The sequence below is a fragment of the Microtus pennsylvanicus genome, chromosome 12, assembly GCF_037038515.1.
Source record: "Microtus pennsylvanicus isolate mMicPen1 chromosome 12, mMicPen1.hap1, whole genome shotgun sequence".
Lineage (NCBI taxonomy): Eukaryota > Metazoa > Chordata > Mammalia > Rodentia > Cricetidae > Microtus > Microtus pennsylvanicus.
This window is the reverse complement of record NC_134590.1, coordinates 93,255,397-93,275,210: the sequence shown is the minus strand read 5'-3', so window position 1 is coordinate 93,275,210 and position 19,814 is coordinate 93,255,397. Positions and strand designations below refer to the sequence as shown.

General features: G+C 42.1%; 1 protein-coding gene across 3 annotated transcripts; it reads left to right on the top strand.

Moving 5' to 3' along the window:
• Nucleotides 1-402: 402 nt before the first annotated feature.
• Nucleotides 403-15,507, top strand: LOC142832302 (zinc finger protein 431-like). Of its 3 annotated transcripts, none has more exons than XM_075942701.1 (4): nt 403-523; nt 13,472-13,598; nt 13,803-13,863; nt 14,401-15,507. In XM_075942701.1, exons 1-4 carry the CDS (start codon nt 521-523, stop codon nt 15,341-15,343), a joined length of 1,134 nt encoding a protein of 377 aa, XP_075798816.1. In that variant the 5' UTR covers nt 403-520; the 3' UTR covers nt 15,344-15,507. The 3 variants fall into 3 exon arrangements, with proteins under 3 accessions (XP_075798816.1, XP_075798817.1, XP_075798815.1); XM_075942700.1 differs by lacking the exon at nt 403-523 and adding an exon at nt 543-1,228; XM_075942702.1 differs by lacking the exons at nt 403-523; nt 14,401-15,507 and adding an exon at nt 533-1,228 and having other exon boundaries at nt 13,803-13,867.
• Nucleotides 15,508-19,814: the final 4,307 nt, after the last annotated feature.

Sequence of the window (19,814 nt, the reverse complement as noted above, 5' to 3'; positions counted from 1 at the left end):
GGTTTTTGTGTATGTTTGTTCAAAAGTTCAAGCTTTGCAAGAATGGCGTTACTGCTGCTAGCTGCTGTTTATATTGAGTGGGGGTCTTTCATGATTAACCCAGGAAGTGTCCGGTTTCCTTAGTCCTTTCTCAGTTTCTTGGCAAAACCTCACTAATGCCCCAGAAAAGAGACCTACTGAGTGCAGGGATTGTTCAGGGAAGACTTTGCAGTCCAGCCCCTAGTTCTGTGGCAATGCCAGTCTCTGCAGGCCTGGGGCAGTTGTGTGCCTGGGCAGGAAGCCAGGGCTGGGAACCATCGTGCGTCCTCACTTCACAGCACTCTGATCCTAAGGGAGTTGTTTCTGTCACTCAGGCCTCAGTAGCCAATCAGAGCCTCCAGATGGACTGCCTTTCAGGGTAGGGAGGGCACTTCCGGTTCGCCAAACTGTATTATCGGCGGACTACGGCAGAGGCAGCTTCTAGTTCCACGTGTTTGCTGCCGGGAGCTTTGAGGAGCTGGGGCTGAGCTCGGAATCCACCATGGTGAGCGAGGGCCGCCGTCCCCACGCGGGAGGAGCCGCGGGATCCGGTGTGGGGTCCTCCCGGCGCTGTGGGAACCGGCGGCGGACGCGGTGGGCGGAGTGATTCCCTTTGCCCCCTGAGGTCCCTGCGTGTCCCGTGGTGAAGCGGGACCTCTGAGCGATTTCGTTCTGCGGATTGCTCCTGGCAGAGCGTGGGGTGCATGGACCTTTGTGTGGGAACGTCCTTGTCACCGTGCTGACGTCCGTTGTAATCTCCATGTTTGCTGGACTGAAGACTTTCGGGCTTAATTTGTTAAAATATCAGCGGTGGTGCTGCATGCTTTGAAACTAGTACATAGGAAGCACAGGTCAGCCTGGGCTATAGAGCGAGCTCCAGGGCAGCCAGGGCTACAGAGAGACATCCTGTGTGGGGGAAAAAAAAGTGCCAGGAGGTGGTGGCGCATGCCTTTAATCCCAGCGTTTGGGAGGCAGAGGCAGGCGGATCTCGTGAGTTCGATGCCAGCCTGGTCTACAGCGCAAGTTCCAGGACAGGCCCCCAAACTACAAAGAGACCCTGACTCGAAAAACCAAAAACAAAAAAGCAGACAAACAAACAAACAAAGAATGCACCTTCCCGATGGCGTCATCTACAACATCCACACTTAATAAGCACAGCAAGAGACTGATTCCTTCGTTGCTTCCAGCAGACCTGATCAAGGTTGTCCAGGTTCTCTGAGGGAACTGGGTAGGGAGGGAAACAAGGGATCATGCCATGGCCTTGAATTGTGTAATCTCTCTCCCTTTCTTTCTTCCCGGTTTTTCGAGACAGGGTTTCTCTGTAGTTTTGAAGCCTGTTCTGGAACTCACTCTGTAGACCAGGCTGGCCTCAAACTCACAGAGATCCACCTGCCTCCGCCTCCCAGGTGCTGGGATTAAAGGTGTGCGCCACCGCTGCAGTATGTGTAATCTCTTCTTCGGTAGAGTAGGGAAGGTTATATTAAGGAAGCCTGTAATCCATCCAGGGGAGTTTCTCCTTGTATTTAGAGTAGTTTTTCCTTTTTTAAAAAAATATTTATTTATTTATTATGTATACAATATTCTGTGTGTATGCTGCAGGCCAGAAGAGGACACTAGATCCCATTACAGATGGTTGTGAGTCACCATGTGGTTGCTGGGAATTGAACTCAGGACCTTTGGAAGTGCAGGCAATGCTCTTAACCTCTGAGCCATCTCTCCAGCCCCTAGTTTTTCCTTTTGTTTGTCTCTCTTTCTCTGTCTTCTCATCTTCCTCTCTCTCTGTTTTCCTTAGTATCTTTGACTCTTCTTCAGAGTTCTTTCTTCATAGACTGTATTCCTGTGATGGTTTATATTTGCTCAGCATTCTCAGGCTCCTATCTTTGAATAGTTGGCCCCAATTAGTGGAAGTGATTGAGTAAAATTAGGGGGTCTGCCCTTCTGGGAGTAGATGTGTCTCGTTTGTGTATGTGTGTCACTGTAGGTGGGCTTTGAGCTTTTAAAACTCAGTGCAAGGCTAGTGTTTCTTCCAGCCTGCTGCCTGCCTTTGTATCATGATGTAACCCTCAGTCTCAGGCCTGCCCACTGGGACACTTCCTTTCAAGATGAGGATGGACTGAGCCTCCATCACTGTAATTGATCACCAAATTAAAAGCCTTCCCTTTAAAGCCTTGGTCATAGTGCTTCTTCGGAGCAAGAGAAGAGTCAGGAAGACAGGTTGTGTACGATTTTGTTATACTGTCTCTCTGTATTCTGTACATGTCCTGGGAAATCAAATGAAAGATTAATGGTCTGATCTTATTTTTTTTTGGGGGGGGGGCGGTCTCGGTTACTAGACACAGTGATTTTTTTTTAAGGTTGATTATTTATTTTATGTATACAAGTGCTCTAGTCCAGACAAGGCCATCAGATCCCACTAAGATGATTGTGAGTCGCCGTGTGGTTGCTAGGGAATGGAACTCAAGATGTCTGGAAGAGCTGCCAGTGCTCTTAGCTGCTCAGTTGTCTTTCCAGCCCCATGGGCTGATACCTTGAGAAAGAATTCCGTCTGTGGCATGGTTATCATTTCATTTCTTTATTTCTATCTTGATTCATTTTTCATTAATAAATGAAAATTAAAAATTAAAAATGAGGTGCTGAGGTTCCACGTGTTTGAAAGCTTTCTGATTCTTCTGCTGTTGTTGATGTCCAGCTTTAATCTGTGGTGTCTGACAGGCTGCAGGGCTTATTTCAGTTTTCTTGTGTCTGTGGAGACTTGCTTTGTGTCTGAGTTTGTCTACAGTTATGGAGAAAGTTCCATGATGTGCTTGCTGTGAGTATTCACCAGAGAAGACTGCTGGAACATGGTTTTAAGGCAATAATAGAAGGTCTTTATTAGCTGGCCTGTAGACACACTGGCTGTTCCTGTATCCTAGCATAGCCCTGAGCCTTTCCTAGGTTGAGCTTTTAGGCACAAAAATCATGTTCTGGGTTGACATACTTCAGTTAACAGGAACCATTAGCCAGAAGCAGAGCTACAGACTAAATGCAAGGTTAGTACATGTAGAGACTTACTGTAAATATTCACTTTGGTGATGTGCACTTTGTTTTGTTTTGGCAGGTGTTAGGTTCTATGTGCTGAGTTTTACAGCCCGAGTGGCACTTCCATCTTGGAGTCAGGTGTGCTTAGGTCGGGGGCCTACTAAGGACTTGGGCCTGTTATATTTCCCACTGGGCTGAGTTAGTGAATCAAATCATGGACTCATCCTGCTTTAGTTAGGATGCAGGGACCCACCGTTAATCCAATCAGAACGAGGATTACAGACCCGGTCACTGCCGATAGCAGAGTAGTTAGCCAGTGGACAAGGAAGAGACTGGTATTGATGAGTCCCCCAACCTCTGCAGTATTTTATTTTAAATTACTTCTGATCAATTAGTATAGGACCAGCAGGCCCCCCCCCAAAACCATACATAGTTTCCTTTATCTCATGACAATGAAGTCTAAGCCTGTTCAGTTTTGTAGTAATCTTAACTGTTGTTTTAATTCAGAAATAGAAACTTTCAATACCATCAGGTCCTTATCAACCTATTTGTTTAGTATGGAAATCATAAGAAGAGGCACATTTGGTAAAACCATTGCTACATGCCGCCCAAGTAGTCCTAATCAATCATATTGTTGTTATCCTGATGCATTGACCCATAAAGCAGTACATTGATTTGGGCTGACTCCAGTCACAGTGAGTTTTGTCTGTCAATGGGCTGGCAGTCTGGTTAGTTCCTATCCATATGTAACATGACAGGGGTCAAGTGTCTAAACAAAGCCAGCAGTCCTGGCCTATGGTTGGGAATGATTAAGTCTATCTCAGGGTTCCTTCCTGTGGCCTACAGTCTGATTCTGCCAGTGTTTCCTGTTTCCCACAGGCCCAAATCTTTTTAATGAATTCACTTGAGTAAAAGCCTGATATCTGGCTGAGACACGCCTTGCTAGGCTATCCAGTCTACGGTCTACACATACTAAACCCTGGTCTGAACAACTCAGAAAGCTTGTGAGCCCCAGATGAATAGCCTGGTGAAGGCTAGTTACCAACAGTCCAGTCACTTGTTTCTGGGAGGGTGACCCTTTCCTCTAATGTCTGTTGCAAGGAGGGGGCCCGCTTGTCCACCTCGGCCACTGGGGTAGCTTAGCCCCGAAATAACCACATAGAAATTGTATTAATTAAATTACTGTTTGGTCCATTAGCTATAACCTCTTATTGGTTAACTCTTAAATCTTAGTTTAACCCATTTCTATTAATCTGTGTATTGTCATGTGGCAGTGGCTTACTGGGAAAGATCAGGCATGTCTGTCTCTGGTGGCTCCATGACGTTTCTCTCCTACTCCGTCTTTCTTCCTCCCAGCATTCATTTCTGTCTTCCCTGCCTACCTAAGTTCTGACCTATCAACTAGGCCAAGGCAGTTTCTTTATTCATTAACCAATGAAAGCAACACATGGACAGAAGGCACTCCTACACCAGGTATCCTCCATCATCCTGTGGATTTGAACTTTTTTTTTTAAACCATAATATCTCAGGCAGTAAGGGGTCATGGTATGTTATTAGATATTCAATTTACATCCTTCACCCCACTTCCAAAATACCAACAGGCCCCACTGGTTTGAAGAGCTGGGTCAGGAGCCCAGCAGTGGAGGACAACTGTTTGTAGGGGAAGCCAAATAGCTTGTAGGAGGGCCAAGATTTTAAAGTCCTTTTCCCAGTGCTGTGCAGCCCTCTTTCTAGATCATACTGTGGACATAGCAGACAGTATGAGTGTAGTGACTGTCCATGTGGATGATGGAGGTGGGCTTTCCTTTTTCCTCATCCGAGAGCCTAATTCAGATGGATCAGTTCTGCTCTCTGGGCTGAGGTTCCTGGTGTGCGTCCTTATTTTTCAGTCAGTGGAACTGGTACGGCTCCCATGTACCTGGTTTCATCTTTCATTCTTGACAGTGTTGGACGAGCACCTGTGTCATTACAAGAGGGCAGCCTCAGGCATGCTGTGGTGTGCTGTGAGGATAAGATCTTGACCCAGAATTTTCTGTTGTTTTCTCTCATTAATCAAGCACTAGCTGCCACTGTGCTTAGACAGATGGGCCAACATCTGGCTAAGGGTCCAGTCATTTGGACAAGGACTTCACAGACATTTTCATCCCCAAAGTTTGGATTAAAACCCCTATTTACTTTTGTTTCATGGACAAACAGGTTTTGAGACATCTGGAAATTCTATGGCTGGATCGGAAATTGCTTGTAGTAGGAGCTGCCCGGCTCCCAGCCTCCTGGCTAGCTTATGCCCCAAAATAACAACACACAAGTTGTATTCTTTTAAACACTGCTTGGCCCATTAGTTCTAGCCTCTTAATGGCTAATTCTCACAATCTTGCCTAACCCATATTTAGTAATCTGTGTAGCACCAGTCTTACCGGGAAAGATTCAGCATGTCTGACCTGGTGGCTGGTTGCATCGCGTCTGCCCTGGAGAGGAGTGTGCATCTGCCTCACTTCCTCTTCCTCCCAGCATTCTGTTCTGTTTACTCCACCCACCTATGTTCTAACCTATCAGGGCCAAGTAGTTTCTTTATTAATTAACCAATGACCGTCCTCCATCAATTGCTGCTGTTTTTAAAGCTGTGTATGGCTTTTGTTGAGTCTCAGTCCACATTAGGTGCCCAGGGCCCAGTCTGTGCTGGTATATAGAGGCCTCGCCACTTCCAGAAACTCTGGTATCCAGAAACAGCCATATCCAGCTGCACCTCGGAACTGCTGTACCCGTTTTATTAGTCTTTGGGGTTGGGATCTGAAGGATGGCAGCAGTCCTGCTCTGAGACAGGCTCCTTTTGTCTCCCCTCAGCTGGTAGCCAGATATGCAGCTTCTACAAAGTTGGGCTTTCTTAGCTAACATTTTGTAGCAAAAGGTCTGTAAACTCTCAGGAGTCCCTCTGTGGTCTTTATAATTTGTTTTCCCAGGAAATCTGCAGGAGGGGAAGTCACTCTGCTTTTAGTGTCTTTAACAACCTGGTCCAGGTTAGTTGCCAACTATAACCTCCCACTGGATCAAGACAAAGATGCTTGATGCATCACTGCCAATGGGAGGATGACAAGTGCATCTTCCAGGTCCAAGCCAGTACACATGCTTCTCTGGAAGACATAGACTCACGAGAATTAGTACCAGGACTCCTCATAGGCCACATGCTCCAGTGTGACTGACAGGCCAGGATGCTTGCCTCATCAACCAGGCAATATGAACTTTATTTACCTGTTTTGTTTCCAGGGTATTTGGTGTTATTTATCTTTTGATTGGAGGCCTAACTTTCAACTAGGAGATGTTCTTCTGACAGAGGGTAGGATACCAAAGTTTTTGCCGGGTATCCCTGAGTCTGACCTTGTCTCATTACCCGAGGAGGTGAAGGTGGCTTTCAGTTTGTGCAGAAGTTCCTTGTCCAGATCAGTTTGTTGTTGAGCAGCCTTTGTACTACTCCCAGCACCCGGAGCCTCCTTTTCCCTTGAAACTTTTTAAACTTGTATAGCATTTTTCTAATACCCGGGGTGACTGGGTAAAAAAGGATTTTTTTTTTATTGTTTTTTTGAGAGTTTTTCTCTAGTTCTTGGAGCATGTCCTGGAACTAGCTCTTGTAGACCAGACTGGCCTCAAACTCATAGAGATCCATCTGCTTCTGCCTCCCGAGTGCTGGGATTAAAGGCGCGCGCCACTATTGCCTGGTTTAAAAAAGGAAATCTTTCTAGCTACTGTCTTTAATCTTTATAAAAAGTACTTAGTGAAATTCCTTAAATGTCCTTGGTCAGTGTTGGAGGGAAGGGAATATCTGTTCCCTTGCCTAGCCCAGGGGCAGTGTTTTTACTTTTTTTCCAACGTGGGTTTTAGAGATCACCAGTTGAAAAAGAGACACAAATTATGAGAGAAAGTAGTGGAACTTTATCTTTTCCTTTTGGTTCAGTCCAGAGGGAGTTTTCTCCTTCCCTGGAACTACTTAGAGCAGACACAAAATGGAGGGAATGCTCACCTGGGGGAACTGTTCTTCCCCACCCTGTGTGCACTGTTCTTAGACGGCTGTGAGGTTCAGGCCCAGCACCTTTCCCCTCCTTATAAGGACCAACCCTGTATGAGAGCAAGAGTTAAGTAACAATACAAGTAAGTACTGCTCTTGGATGGGATAGGTGGAGGGTTTTTTCCCCCACCTTCATGTGACCTGGCAGAGCCAGATGATTCAGCTCCCCCAGCAGGAGGATCACAGGAGAGTTCACACCAGAGAAAGCCACGGCTCAATGCAGGGGAAACTAAACTGATGGAAACACATAGAAAGACATGTAGAGACGTACAGAGAGAGACTTACAGTAGTCATACAAATGAACAGACAGAGACATCCAGTGACATCATATGGTTCCCAGACAGTGGGTCAGCTGCCACATCTGACCTCTGCACCTCAGCAAGACAACCTCTGAAGGTGACAGAACAGGTGACTTTCTAATTTGTTTCCCTTTGAATTGGAGGTGTCAGACCCCTCTGACACACTAGGCAGGAATAGATCAAAGGTTGTGTTGGGTTTGGAATAGGAGTGACCCCCATAGATTCACGTGTTTGAATGCTTGTCCTTTGGGGAGTGACACTGTTAGGAGGTCTTGGAATATATGTGGCCTTGTTGGAGGAAGTGTGTCCTGTGGGGGTGGGCTTTAAGGTCTCGAGTACTCAAACTAGGCCTAGTGTGCCTCAGGCTCCTTCTGCTTCCTGCTGATCAAGGTGTAGAGCTCTCAGCTTCTTCTCCAGCATGACATTTGCCTGCATGCTGCCATGCTTCTCCCCATGATGATAATGGACTAAGCTGTTATTAGAATTTACAATTAAATGTTTTCCTTTACAACAGTTGCTGTGGTCATGATATCTCTTCCCAGCAGTAAAACCCTGACTAATAGAGACATTTGTACCGGGGACTGGGCTGTTGCTGTGATTGGCCTGACCATGTTTTTGTTTGGAGGAATTTGGACTTTAGGACTGTGTTAGGAAAGCAATGGAACGCTCTAAGAGGCGCTTGATGGCTCCTCATAGTGAGAGCATGGAAGACGGTGGTGCTGAGGTGGGATTTGCACTGTGGGGGCCTGGTTCAGAGGTTTCAGAGAATATTAGTATATTGCCTAGAAACTGTTCTTGTTAAATTTTGGTGAAGAATGTGGCTGCCTTTTCCCCCTTGTCTGCCTGAGGCTAAAGTGAAGAGTTTAGGATCAATTCCTTTGGCAGAGGAAATGTCAAACCGCCTAGAATTGACTCTGTTTTGTGATTATTAGTCTTCAGTCTCATGGAGATTTATAATGAAAAGGAGTAAGCACAGCAAGGAAAAATAAAAATGTACAATTTGAGGAGAAAAGTGGCACCGTGAAGCAGAACGGAACTAAATTCTTTGTTCAAAGAAGTAAACAGATTAAGAAATGGAATAAATTGAGCCCAGGCCATGATCACAGCCAGCTAACCTTCTAATTTGTGTAGAGAAATTAAAGAACAGTTTAGGTCCAGGTGTGGTGGTGCATGCCTTTAATCTCAGTACTGAGTAGGCAGAGGTTGGCCCATCAAGGCCAGGACAGTCTACAGAGTGAGTTTCAGGACAGCCGAGCTTCAGCAGTGTAGGAAACCACTGAAAACAAAGCTGGTGAAGATGTAGCTGAATGAGGGGTCCGTGTTCCAGCATCAGCAAGCAGCAGAGCTTAGCAGCTTCGGCCATGTGGTTCTGGCTTTGGAGTCAAAAACAGAAGAAAGGGCATATGGAATCCCTCCATTTCTAAGGAATGCGCTGTGGCCAGGCCTGTGTCGGGGTGCTTTGCAGCCGTTTCTTTACTTAGTCCCTCTTCTCCCTTTTGGAATGGTAGCATATATGCTGTGCCATATGGTGTTGGGAGTGAATATGTGTTGTGCTTTCTGATTCTGGTTTTCAAGGGATTACACTTAAGAGAAAAATGAGTCTCAGAAGGGACTTTGAACTTTTAAATCAGTTTGAAACTGTTACAGACTTTAAGGACTTTTGAAGTTGGACTGAATGCGTTTCTACATTATGATATGGCTACAAGCCTGTGGGGGCCAGAGAGTAGAATGTGGTGGCAAATAGTCTGCACCTGTCTCTAAAATACTATGCCAGGTGTGAGCCCTCATGCTCAGCTACTTCAATGTGCTGACTAAATCAAAGTATCGTGCCGGGATATATGGCAACTTCTTAAAGAACAAAAATAAAGTGAAAGTGACATATGAGGTACTATACTGAAGCCATTTCCGTGACTGGAAAGATGTCTCAGGTGTAAGTGTGCCTATAGGGCTTGCAGAAGACAGATTAGTTCCTGTACCCAGATTGCCATTTCTTTTGACTATGAATGAAATCAATACCTCTTCCAGATTTGTGGACTTCTATAACTCTCTTGTTGTATCTTGACATGTATCCCAAACCCTTTGTTTGCTCTTCTTTCTCCTGGAGTATTCTTATGTGATTCTTGTCTTCTTATGTCTTGAGGTGGGAAGGTCTCATATACCCCAGGGTGGCCACATGCTCTGAATGTTACCAAGAATAACCTTGGACTTGCTGATCCTTCTACCTCCATCTTTTACAAGCTGGGTTTACAGGTATCCTGATCCTTGTCCCCTTTAAGGAATAGAAATTGAACTGTGGGCTTCATGTATGCTGTGCTACCTACTGAGCCACATCTTTAGATGATTTATTTTTCTTTTTAATATATTATTGCATAATAATATATTAAAATTAAATTACATTTTTAATGTATTTTATGTTTTACCTGCTTATATGTGTGGTGCCCAAAGAGCCCAGAAAAGAGACAGATCCCTTAGAACTGGAGTTAAAGACGTTTTGGGCCACTGGGGTGGTGGGGAGGGGTTGCTGGGAAACAAACGCAGGTCATTTGGAGGATCATTGAGTGCTGGGAACTACTGAACCACGTGCTTGGTCCAAAGTGTTCTGAATCTAACCACCCCTAAATTCTCTAGTTTTCCAAACATTTGTGTTTTAACTCAGCAATCAGATCTTTCTCTTTTTGTAAATGAATGTTTTATGGTATGTGTGTAGATGTTATGTCTGCTTATATGTCCATCTACCGTGTGATGTCTGCAGTCCGAGAAGGACAGAAGAGGGCATTGAGTTATTGATTGGGTCACCATGAGGTTTCAAGGAGTCAAACTGTGTCCTCTAGAAGAGCAGGAAAGCCCAGAGGTCTAATCAACAATTTGGCAATGGGTTTTTGATCCTACTGCACGTCCTGGCTTTGTGGGAGCCTAGGCAGTTTGGATGCTCACCTTACTAGACCTGGATGGACGTGGGTGGTCCTTGGACTTCCCACAGGGCAGGGAACCCTGATTGCTCTTTGGGCTGACGAGGGAGGGGGACTTGATTGGGAGAGGGGGAGAGAAATGGGAGGCAGTGATGGGGAAGAGACGGAAATCTTTAATAAATAAGTAAATTAATTAATTAATTAATTAATTAAAAAAAACAAAAAACCAATTTGGGTCATGCCCTGTATACATATGTAGTCTCAAAAGTGAAGGCCTGACAGTGAAGAGCCTTGGAGAATCAGCTCCTCCCAATGCACTGCTTTTCCTAGCCCTCTTTCCCCATGCTTCAGTGCTTCGTTTATCAAGCGCATCAGCACATTACCACTGGTTTTCTCTTTGCCGGGAATGGTCAGCTCTCATGTGCCAGTCATTTCCTTTGTGTCACCTAAGGAGGGAGCCCTGCTCTACACACTCCACAAACTGCTGCTCTTAGCCTGGTATGCTGGACTTTGTGCAAGCCCATGGGAGGCCTGCCCCTTTCTGAAAATTGAGATGGAAGAAGAGCAGAAGGGAGGGGGTAGTTTAGAAAGGGGAGGGAAAACTGGTTGCTATGTAAAATAAATGAGACAAATGTTATTTAAATTAAATTAAAAATAAATACATAAATAAATGAATAAAAATTTAAAAAAACAAAACACAAAAAAACTCTGCAGCCCTAAAGGCCAGAGTGGTTGATTGTGCTTATATATTGTGCTAGGATTAGCACTTTGAAATTAAGGTAGGAAGATCAAGTTCAGGCCTGTCTTTGTTACACATGGTGTTCAGTGTCACCTGGGACTACAGGACACGTCGTCTCAATGATGATAAAGACCTGAAGATCTCATGGGCCCCAGTGAGGAGACTGTGAGACTTCCTTGTATGAAGGCATGAGATAAAGCCTCAGCTCTATTTTGATTTAACAGTATGTTGAAATACCCAAACTTTGAGACACCTACCATAAAAAGCTGCATGTAGGAAGTAGAAATGGCCACAGAGAGATACATGAGAAGTTGCAGTGAGAAAGAACCGTTTTTCTTTTCTTTTTTTTTTTTTTTTTTTTTGGAAACGAAACCCCAGGTGTCTGACACAGAGCTGTAGGATTTAGGATTGCCCTGCAAGATTTCAGACTTTGGTCCAATCTTTTCTTAATACCTTGAAAGGGAAATGTGTATTCTGTGCCATTGCCTGTTAGATAGGTATAATTCGTGTTTTGATATTATAAGACGAGACAGTCAAGTGATTGCCTTGAGTGTCAGAAGAAACTTTGGATGTTTGAACAGTGGTGGGACTGTTACATCATATGGGTATCTTTGAAATTAGACTAAATGCATTTTACATCATGATTTGCCTGTGATCCTATCATGACTTGTGCCAAAATGTGGAGGGTTGAATGAAAAATCTTCCAGACAGTATGTTGTATCTGTGCATTTGTCTTTGTGGTGGCTTATGAAACCCCGAGGAGGAGGAGCGTTCCTGGAGGAATGTAGTCTCTGGGGAGGAGCTTTGAGTGTTTATGATCTCACCACACATGTAGCTTCACCATTATTGTCACTAGAGACTTCATTCCTAAATAATGTAAGGCAAAGTAAAAGCGTTTGCTTTCCCTTGCTAATCTATTTCTCTTGCTTGATATTTTCATGTTTATATTTTTGTCTGGTCGAATTAGTTTCTTGTCAAGCATTTGCTCTTGTGCTGAGCTTTGCCCACATCATGACTTTGAACTTTGGTAGAGGGCGTCATTCTTCAGACTGAATGCATTCCAAGAATGTGTGCAGACATGAAATTGATAGTGATCTCCTGACTCATTGAGTTGCAGGTGTGTAACATCACCTTCCCTTCCTTTGTGTGTTTTTTACATTTTTAAAATTTTCAAATATGTGGCTGTTGACTTGAGTTTTCTGTCCTGCCTGGTTCCTGCAGTTGTTAAGTCCCAAAGAAATCACACAGTGGTCTACATTAGTTATAAACTGATTGGCCAAGTAGCTCAATTATTAACTCTTTTAATTTATATTAACCCAATATTCCTGTCTATGTTAGCCATTTGACTTGGTACCTTATTTGGAAGGGCAGTCACATCTTGCTTCTTCTGTGGCTGGGACAGGACAGGACTAGGACTTCCTTCTTCCCAGAATTCTCCTATTCTCTTGATCCACCTCTACTTCCTGTCTGGTTGTCCTGCCTATACTTCCTGCCTGGCTACTGGCCAATCAGCATTTACTTAAAATACAATTGACAGAATATAGACCATTGTCCCACACCATGTGACTCTTTTGCCTGTACACATGGCTGTGTGCTACTAGTCTGCCCAGTGTTTTCTGAACTTGGAAGAAAACTTTGGATTCTCTTGACCAGGAGTTAGGAATGGTTGTGAGCCTCTGAATGGTGGGGTTTGATCCAGGTCCTCTTCAGTAGCAGCAGGTGATCATATTTGTTGACCCCTCTTTATATGCTCTGTCCTTTTAGGTGTTTTTTTATTGTTTTAGGATCAGCATTTATTTTACTAATGTCTTTATTAATTTCACCTGTCAGTAACTTATGAAAATGTCTTCCTTTCTAGGAGTTATTAACCTTACAGTTTAAGCAGGATTACTCCAAGTTTATGAGGGACAGGTACAGAATTGTAGTGAGTGTTCCAGTTCTATGGAGGAATTTCAAGTGAGCCCCTGAGTACTATTTTTTATTTATTTGAGATAGGGTCTCACTATGTATGTACCTTTGGCTGTCCTGGCAATCTCTACGTAATCAAATTGACTTGGAAATCACAGAGTTTTACTCTCTGCCTCCTGACGTTTTGGCTTATACGTGTGCCCCACCATGCCTGTATTTTCTATTCTTTTTGAAGTCAATAATTTTAAAATTTTGCTGATGTATACTAAATAATATTACTCTGTTGGCAAGTCTTTCTGTATGTATTACTAGGCATTTCTCCTGCAATTCTGTTCTATTTCTGTGACCACATCATCCTTTTCTGTTTCCTTCTATAATGAGTTGGTTATTGCTTTTGAAATTCTATGACCCATGTTATAGACTGTATTAAGCACAAAGGATTATGTAAATATATTCTCAATGTAGTATGAATTTACAATGCAATCTCACCATTTCTATTACGTCTTTATATGGGATATTTTAGGATGCATTGACCTATGAGGATGTGCATGTGAATTTCACGCATGAAGAGTGGGCTTTGCTGGATCCTTCCCAGAAGAGTCTCTACAAAGATGTGATGCTGGAAACTTACTGGAACCTCACTGCTGTAGGTAAGAATGTGAGCTTTCTGTTACTTTCAACTTAAGGGGCCAAGCCTCTTTTGGGGATTTGTGCTCTTCTGTGATTTTTGACTGTGGAAGAGGAAGAATCTAGCGAATAAATTAGGGATTGTTCTAAAGTTCATGGAAGATAGACATTTAAATTGTTCCTAATTTCCAGCAATATATCATACATTTTCTGGTGCTCTGTTTTAGGGTACAAATGGGAGGATGAGAATATTGAAGAACATTGTCAAAGTTCTAGAAGACATAGAAGGTAATTTTCATGTGCAGCTTATACATATGTACTTCTGAAGAAATGTTAATGAACCCTGAACTTTTAATGAAAAGCAACAGTATAAATAAGCTCAACTTTGTGGTGATTATTAAATTCTCACAACACTGTACTGCAATGTCAGGGACCTGATCATTGTTTGCAAAGCATTCCTTTAAGAAACAAGACAAGGAAACAATACCATATTAGATGTCACAGTTTCAGTCATAGCTATATGAGAGGCATGTTGTTCCACTGTTCGTCCACATAGTTTCATACCAAGCAAATATTGTAAAAGAAATACACATTGATAAGGGGTTTATGACCAAGACCTTTTATAAGCAAACTATTAATACTAGTGTTCCTCAAATACTTGTAGTGAGGGACTTACCATAGTTTAGTGAATGGAGCAGTTTATGAGAGTCAAGGACCATGTTATCATGAGAAGCCCTAATCCCTACACCACATCTGTAAGCATAAAAAGTTAGGCCATGTGGATGCAATGTTAAAACCTTTTGTTTGTTATTCTTCCTTTAATAGGCACACTATCTTCAAAGACACAAAAATATCCAATACTCAAGAGGATCTTTATGAATGTAAGCAACATGATAAAACATTTGGATCTGATTTGTCTTTAAAAGTCCATGAAAGGACTCATCTGAAAGTAAAAAATGATGGAGATAATCAAAGTATTAAAGACTTTCCATGTCACAATCTCAATCAAGTATGTACAACTCATACTAGAGAGAAAACACATGGATTTCATCAATGTGATACACTCATTGCTTATATCAGTTATCTTCTAATACGTGAAAGAAGTCCTACTGGAGAGAAACCTCATAAATGTAATCAATGTGGTAAAGCCTTTGCATGTAAAAATGTTCTTCACAGGCATGAAAGCAGTCATATTGGAGAGAAACCCTATGGATGCAATCACTGTGGCAAAGCCTTTCCATATAAAAGTCATCTTCAAATGCATGAAAGAATTCATACTGGAGAGAAACCCTATGAATGTAATCACTGTGGTAAAACCTTTTCATCTAAAAGTCATCTTAAATCACATGAAAGAACTCATAATGGAGAGAAACCCTATGAATGTAATCATTGTGGTAAAGCCTTTGCCTATAAAAGTAATCTTCAAACACATGAAAGAAGTCATACTGGGGAGAGACCCTATGGATGCAATCACTGTGGTAAAACCTTTTCATCTAAAAGTCGTCTTAAATCACATGAAAGAATTCATACTGGAGAGAAACCCTATGAATGCAGACAGTGTGGTAAAGTCTTTGCATATAACAGTCTACTTCACCGGCATGAAAACAGTCATACTGGAGAGAAACCCTATAGATGTCATCTTAAATCACATGAAATAATTCATACTGGAGAGAAACCCTATGAGTGTAATCAATGTGGGAAAGCCTTTGCCCATAAACGTAATCTTCAAACACATGAAAGAACTCATACTGGAGAAAGACGCTATTAAAAGTAATCTAGTAAAGTCTTTGCTAATAAAAATAATCTTCAAATACATGAAAGAAGTCATACTGGAGAGAAAACTTACGGATATAGTTAATGTGGTAAAGTTCTCGGACATATCATATTCCCCAAATATGGGATAATTTGAATAATAAAACCTATTTGCAAATATTTATGCTGTCATCCTTTATGTTTGGATTGTGTTACTTTATTCTGGGGGCTTAATATTTGTTCTTTATATTTTCTCAGATATGCCAATGAATGCCGGGGAATTTTATCAGTGAGTAAATGCAGTCACTGCTAAGATTGATGACCAGAATTCATCCTCTGGGAGACCTACATTTTTCATATAAGTTTCTTTTCTGATTGCTACATACACACATCATACACATACATAAATATTTTTGAAACCAAAATCAGGGCCTATGAGTTCACTCACCAGTTTAGGGCACTTAGTTCCAAATTAATTGCCTTGGTTTCATCTCTAGTACTCATATAGGGGAACTAGAGAATGGACAACTAGACAAGTGTACACTGTCCTCAGACTGGCACATGGACACAATGACACTGCTGTTTACACATGGTAATTTTTTTCATTTTTGGAGACAGTTAAGCTATATAGCCCTACTAGTCCTGAACTCATTCTGTAGATTAGGCTGATCTCAATCTCAGAGATAGCCACCTGCCTCTGCTTCCCAAGTTCAAGAGTTCAAGGTGTATGCTACTACCACCGAGCCAGAGTTAAAACATTTTAAAGCAGTTATCAGTTGAAATTAATTCACTGATAAATTCCTAGAAACATTACTGTTTATTTTTTTAAAATGATGCTTTTTTAAATCTTTTATTATACTTGCATTGCCAGATTCAAAGATCATTTAAAGAACATCTCACCTGGATGTAGTGCTATAATTTTATAATACCAGCACATACAGACTGAGGAAGGTGTGTGGAGCCTGGGTGGGTTGGAGACAGAGAGAGGGTCCAGAGTGTTGAGATGCTGCTGTGGGCACAGAGAGATTGGGTGTGGTGTCAGGCTGGGGGAAGGTTGGAGACTTGTATGGGGCTTGAAGTTTGGGGAATTTAGGGGGAGGATTGGGACAGGAGCATTCATTGTAGGTGGAGTCAGTGCTGACAAGGTAGGTTGGGCAGGGCCACATAAAGGAAAGTCCAGTGGGCAGGGCAGAGGCTGGGCAAGAGAAAGAAATAGGAACTAACTGTAAGTGCTGGGGTAAACCAAGACAGATGGAATGGACTTGATACCCTGGAACTTTGGAATTACAGATGTGAGCCATCACATGGATGCTAGAAACTGATCTGTGTTTTCTGCCAGAAGTACTAAAGTACTGAACCATCTCTCATCCCCTTTCATTTCTTTTAAGATTTAATTTATTATTCTTGTCTTTGTGCCTGCACTTGCATAGTACTGTTCAAAAGTAAGATGACAGTGTGTGGTACCCAGTCCTCTCTACCATGTGGGTCCTAAGGACCAAACCCATATCTATCAGGCTTGGCTACAAGCACCTTTACCTGCTGAGCCATCCCCATGAATCCACTGAAACATGATCTTTTTGTTAATCATTGTTTTGCAGGGAGCTGGTTTTTAAAACAAGTTCTTGAAGTCCAGGCTGACCATGATCTTCCTGAGTTCACCTCCAATCACTGAGATGACAAATTTTAATACCATGCTCTGTGTATGCAGAGGCCTGAAGCATGCTGGGCTAGTGCTCCACCCATTGAGATCCACATGAAATAAAAACATTGAGGTGTACACAGAGTTACTGTCTTCAACAAACAAACAGAAAACAGAAAAAGCCTTGCAAATAATTTGTTGTTAAAAGAGATCAAGTATTTGTTTCCAGAGTCTCTTAGTTTCCTTGGCTGTCCTTGAACTAAAATTTAAGGTAGCCCTTAAAATCCTGCCTCCTGTCTCATTCAAGTACCCGGAGAACAGGCCTGCACCAAGTGAGGATGCCAGGGCACAGGGTTAACTGTGTCCCTGGTCACACAACTAGTAATCAGAAGTGCATTGCAACATCATAATGTTCTTAGGGAAGCGTCTCAATCTAGAACCTTTTTTAAGCTGGAATTCCATCGGGTCAGCATGGAAGGATGGGAAAAGCCCCAGGATCCAAATAATAATTGTTAGATCTCAAATTTTAACAAATGACTAAGGTGCTTATTAACATATCAAAGCAGTATTTTTTGTTAGCCATCTACCAAATATGATTATAAATTCTGTTTTAAAAATGGTTTCTCTGTGCAACAACACTTGTTTTCTTAGAACTCTTTTTGCAGACCAGGTTGGTCAAGAACTCACAGAGTGTTGCCTGTCTCTGAGTGTTGGTATTCAAGGGTTGTGCCACCCCAGCCCAGCTCTTAAACATTTGAGATTCTGAGTACTCAGTGAGTTCCCTCTATTTCTACTCCATGAGTGTCTCTCTCAACTCTAGCTTGAACTTTCAACTCAATATTGGGTGATCCACCTGAGCACACATTTCACTTCTATAGCCTCTGGCCTGTTACAACCCATCTGGGTATTGTTCTACACCCACGTAGACATCTATTGAAGAACCCACATCCCTTTGCCAAAAAGCCTCAGCTGCTCTTTGGCTTCCTCTTCTACTGGTTAGTGCCATTTATTAGCACAGAAGTCACCAGTGGCCAGGAACCTCTTCTAAAGCTACAGGGCCTCTGATCATATGGGAAGGAATGCCTTTGTGAATTTTGGAATTTTTCTCATACAAGTCTTTTATTCTGCTTGGAGATGCCCCAAGTTGAAATTCTTGTTACCATGACAGTACCTTTGTTTTTAAGCTGCCTCTGGAATTCCAAAACTTCCTTGAGCCTGGCTGGGCCAATGTGGCATTTTCCTTGTCTTCTTTTCTAAGTCTTTCTGGGTCCCATAGCTTCTCTAAGCCTGTTTGACTACTATGATTTCGATTTCTCTCAGTTTCTGCCTGTAGTCCCAGAGCTTTCAGCCCCTTCCTGCAGCTTCTCTCTGTTCTGGTTTCTCTTCCTCACCACCTCTTTCTCTGTCTCTGCCTCTGTCTTTCCCTCTTTCTGAACCCCCTCTTGGAAATTAATAGGAACTCCTTCTTATGAAGTTCTTTTTGTGACTTCTCATTGGTTTATAAAATGCTTGCCTTCACGCTCTTTTATCTAACCTTGCTTTGCTCTGTACTTCCAAAATCTCTTATTCTAGCCTTTTGTCTACTACACACTCTTATTTTTATTTTTTATTTTTATTTTTTCAAACTGAGTTTCTTTGTGTAGCTTTGTCTGTCCTGGAACTCACATTATAGAGGAGACTCAAACTCACAGAGATCCCACCTGGCTCTGCCTCTCAAGTGCTGGGGTTAAAGGAGTGAGCCATCACTGCCCAGCTTATTCATACTTACCTTAAGTCTTTTATCTCTACAATTTCTCTGTGTTTTGTTCTCAAAATATGTCCTAAATATACTATAAACACTATCTCAGTATTTTGTAAGTTTAATGGGTAAGGTTAAATATATGTAAAATTTGTAAAACAGTTTATCTTTAAACTTTTACAAAAGGCTTATAGCTTGAGAAAATTTATACAAAGGTAGTCATAGTTTACTACAACTAACTTTATGTGATTCAACTCTTGTTAAAAATTGATCCACTTACTGTATATTCAATTAAATTCAAATTCTAAATTTAAAAAATAGATGTTTTTAAATAGCCACCATGTGGCTCTCCTTCATCATAGCTGCTGACCTCCCCAGGATAGAAGGACTATTAAAAAAAATCAAACCATTTGTATGAGTCTTTTGCCTATAGATATGGATATGTGCCTGGTGTCCACTGAAATCAGAAGATAGCATTGGTTTCCCTTGAGCTGGAGTTCCAAATGTTTTGAGCCTCCAAGTAAGTTCTGGGAATTGATCCACATCCTCCAAAAAAGCAACTTGTAATCTTAACTATTGATCTGTCTTTATGGATTTTTTGTTCTGTTTTCTTTTGTTGGATCAATATATCATTAATGTTTTCAAAATTGTAAATGGTTTGTCTTATTATCTCAGGCTTATTATTAACTAACTCTTATAACTTAAATTAACCCATAATTTTTAATTCTTGTTTATGGTTAGTTGTGTGATTTGGTACCTTTTATCAGAGAGTCACTCTCATCTTGTTTCCTCTATGTCTGGCTGGTGACTGCATCTCTGTCTTCTCAGAATTCTCATCTGGTCATCCCACCTATACTTCCTGCTATTGGCCAATCAGCATTTTATTAAACCAATACGAACGAAAAATCTTTACAATGTACAAGAGCATTATCCCACAGCATTTCCCCTTTTTTCTTTTCAAAACAAGAATGTTGAATCTAATCTCTTTTGTTTAACTTTTTTTGTGATCATGATCCATAACAACTTGTAACCAACACTCTAAACAAAGACAAATATCCATAATTCATTTTTTGGGGGGGGAAATGTGGGTATAGTTTTCTAGACTACTTC